The sequence below is a fragment of the Lactuca saligna genome, chromosome 8 (assembly GCF_052625555.1).
Source record: "Lactuca saligna cultivar CGN05327 chromosome 8, ASM5262555v1, whole genome shotgun sequence".
NCBI classification, from domain to species: Eukaryota; Viridiplantae; Streptophyta; class Magnoliopsida; order Asterales; family Asteraceae; genus Lactuca; species Lactuca saligna.
The window spans coordinates 38,052,284-38,054,817 of record NC_136424.1 but is presented as its reverse complement, the minus strand read 5'-3'; the positions used below and the strand labels follow the sequence as shown (position 1 = coordinate 38,054,817).

Below are 2,534 nucleotides of genomic sequence, written 5' to 3'. Positions count from 1 at the left end.
TTTTGGTAAAAACATTATTTATTTTTAAAAGTAATTATTTTTTTACATCAAACCAAAAAAGAAAGATAGATTATAATTTTGGGACGATAAGAGTATAACTTGAGGAGGGTTACTCTTGAACTAATGTATACTTGCAAAACTAAACGACACTCAAGAATGAAATAGGATTTGGAGGTACTGGGATGTTGACCGTCCCTTCAAGCATCAATACTACTTTTTTCATCGAGGGGCGGAGGGACGGATCCTCTTGAGTGCACCAAAGGCCTATCTTGATCATCCGTTCTAGTGTCCTTCTATCTACGTCTGCATCATTCACTAGTTTGAATAATTCATCTGTTTTATAACATCCATAGACCCATTCTTCGAGAATAGCTTCATCAGATGGAAGGTTGTTGTCAAGCTTCCTTCGGCAACATAAAATCTCAAAGAGAACAATCCCAAAACTATACACATCCACTTTAACTGTTATAGGCAGCTTCTTGTGCCATTCAGGAGCAACATAACCCCTTGTTCCTCTTATCAAAGTGGACGTTCTAGTTTGGTCATGTTCCAGTAGTTTTGCCAATCCAAAGTCTGAAATCTTGGCACATCCATACTCGTCCATGAGGATATTTTGAGGCTTGATGTCACAATGAATTATGGGTGTTTCACATTCTTCATGTAGGTAGAAGATCCCATGGGCAATGTCAAGCGCAATTCTTATTCTCTCTGACCAAGATGGCTTGCTTTCGGGGTCGAATAATATATCTGCAAGTGATCCTTTGGTCATATACTCAAAAACCAGGAGCCTTTCCGGACCATGATCACAACAATAACCAAGTAGCCTTGTTAGGTTACGATGATGAGTTCTCCCAATCACTTTCATTTCAGTTTGAAACTCTCTTTCCCCTTCTTGTGCCAACTCTTGTTTTAATTTCTTCACTGCCACAATCTTCATCGAGCTCTCTATAATTCCTTTATAAACTATCCCAAACGATCCTCTACCCAATTCTTCTTTAAAACCATCTGTGATTTTCTCTAGCTCAGCATATGAAAATGCCCGGAGCCCAACATCCTCGAACAATTGAACATTTACATGCTCAGAAATCTTTTTGTATGCGCAAACGTGAGATCTCCACATGATTACTCCAGAAAGTAGCAAAATGAGTACTGAAAATGAGAAAAGTGAAACCACCATAACTAAGAACTTCACTTGTCGCACTCTCTTGACCTGAACCGATGAATTAGTTGGATCCGATCCGTTGTTTACAGACGATACATAGACTTTGATGAATCCGACATTTGAATCACTGTCTCTTAATTGCATGTATCTTAAAGGGAGCTTCTGCAATCTGCAACTCCCTTCTGTGAACAATACCGCCTCGCAGTTGCAGTCATTCTTGCAAGCAAGTGAACACTCTACTTGGTTTGACGCTTCTGGGAGAGCATATGCATCATCTTCCCAAAAAGTATTAAGCAACCTTGTCATCTGGGATGAGGTACCTTCATCTCCTTCCTGAATTTTGCAAGTTTCTGCTGTGTAATTTCTTTTGCAACCTGAAGACCAAGAATTCGGATTCACAAAATCAAACCCAGGTAAGCATCTGCATCTCGCAGCGTCGTTAATGACATCACAATACCCGTTTACACCACACAGACCCCGCCCTGTACACTTGTCTGTCGAAGATGCCCAAATGACTGATGATTCATTCTGGCTCCTGTTACTTAAATTATGACAATAAAGTCGAAAGATTCCGTCCACGTCGATCTTCATGCGATAGATTGCATCTTCTCTAGGATAGCCTCCTTGTGTTAGATTCCTGATATAAAAAGTTGAGTTTTGCAACAAGTACAGAAAGCCATCGGAATCAAGATTCAGTGTAACGTTAGGTCCCTTGTCGAAGGTTCCGGACGCCCAGTAGGCAGTGCTCGGTCCATTTGGAAACCCTAAATTTGGGTATTGGACAAGGTTCCCATCGGATTGCATACTGAGCTTGAAAATCCCAATCGAGTGGTCAGTCTTCGAGACACAGGAAAGTAAATCTTGACCGGGTACAAGACGCTGTCCAACCAAAAGGGTATCAGTAGGGTGGTCAAAGCTTTGCCACAGTATCGTTCTTCTTCGGTCGGAATCATAGAGCACAAAGTTGCCGGAGTCTTGCATGGAAGCGACCGACGCACCGCCGGTACCAGAGATACTGATCTGTTGGCTTTGTGTTTGGTCCAGGACGAGCCTTCCATCGGTTGTGAAAGTCAAAGTAGCATTACTGGAGAGTGGAAGGGTGTCGCGGCTGGCCGTCCATACCACAGTTCTTTCTGCAATTCCGGCAATATAAATACCGACGGCGTAGCCACCAGTCTGTGGGTAGAAACCGAAGGCGTATAGTCCCGACGGCGATAACCATGAGGTGGTGGCACCTGTAGGCCTCAAAGAAGAACCTCGTGTTATATTGGATTGGGCTTTTGCTATATTGAAGATAAGGAAAACGGTGAAGACAAAGGGAATAAAGCCGGCTACATGTGAACTAGAACTCGCCATTTATTGAAGTAAAACC

General features: G+C 42.5%; 1 protein-coding gene across 1 annotated transcript; it reads right to left on the bottom strand.

Moving 5' to 3' along the window:
* Positions 1 to 2,534, bottom strand: LOC145011178 (G-type lectin S-receptor-like serine/threonine-protein kinase LECRK1). The gene has a single exon (XM_078969835.1). The coding sequence runs from the start codon at positions 2,516 to 2,518 to the stop codon at positions 140 to 142; it is 2,379 nt and encodes a 792-aa protein (XP_078825961.1). The 5' UTR covers positions 2,519 to 2,534; the 3' UTR covers positions 1 to 139.

What these genes read in the sequence shown, in the direction of transcription:
- LOC145011178 (XM_078969835.1), bottom strand. Translation starts at nt 2,518, where the DNA reads ATGGCGAGTTCTAGTTCACATGTAGCCGGCTTTATTCCCTTTGTCTTC.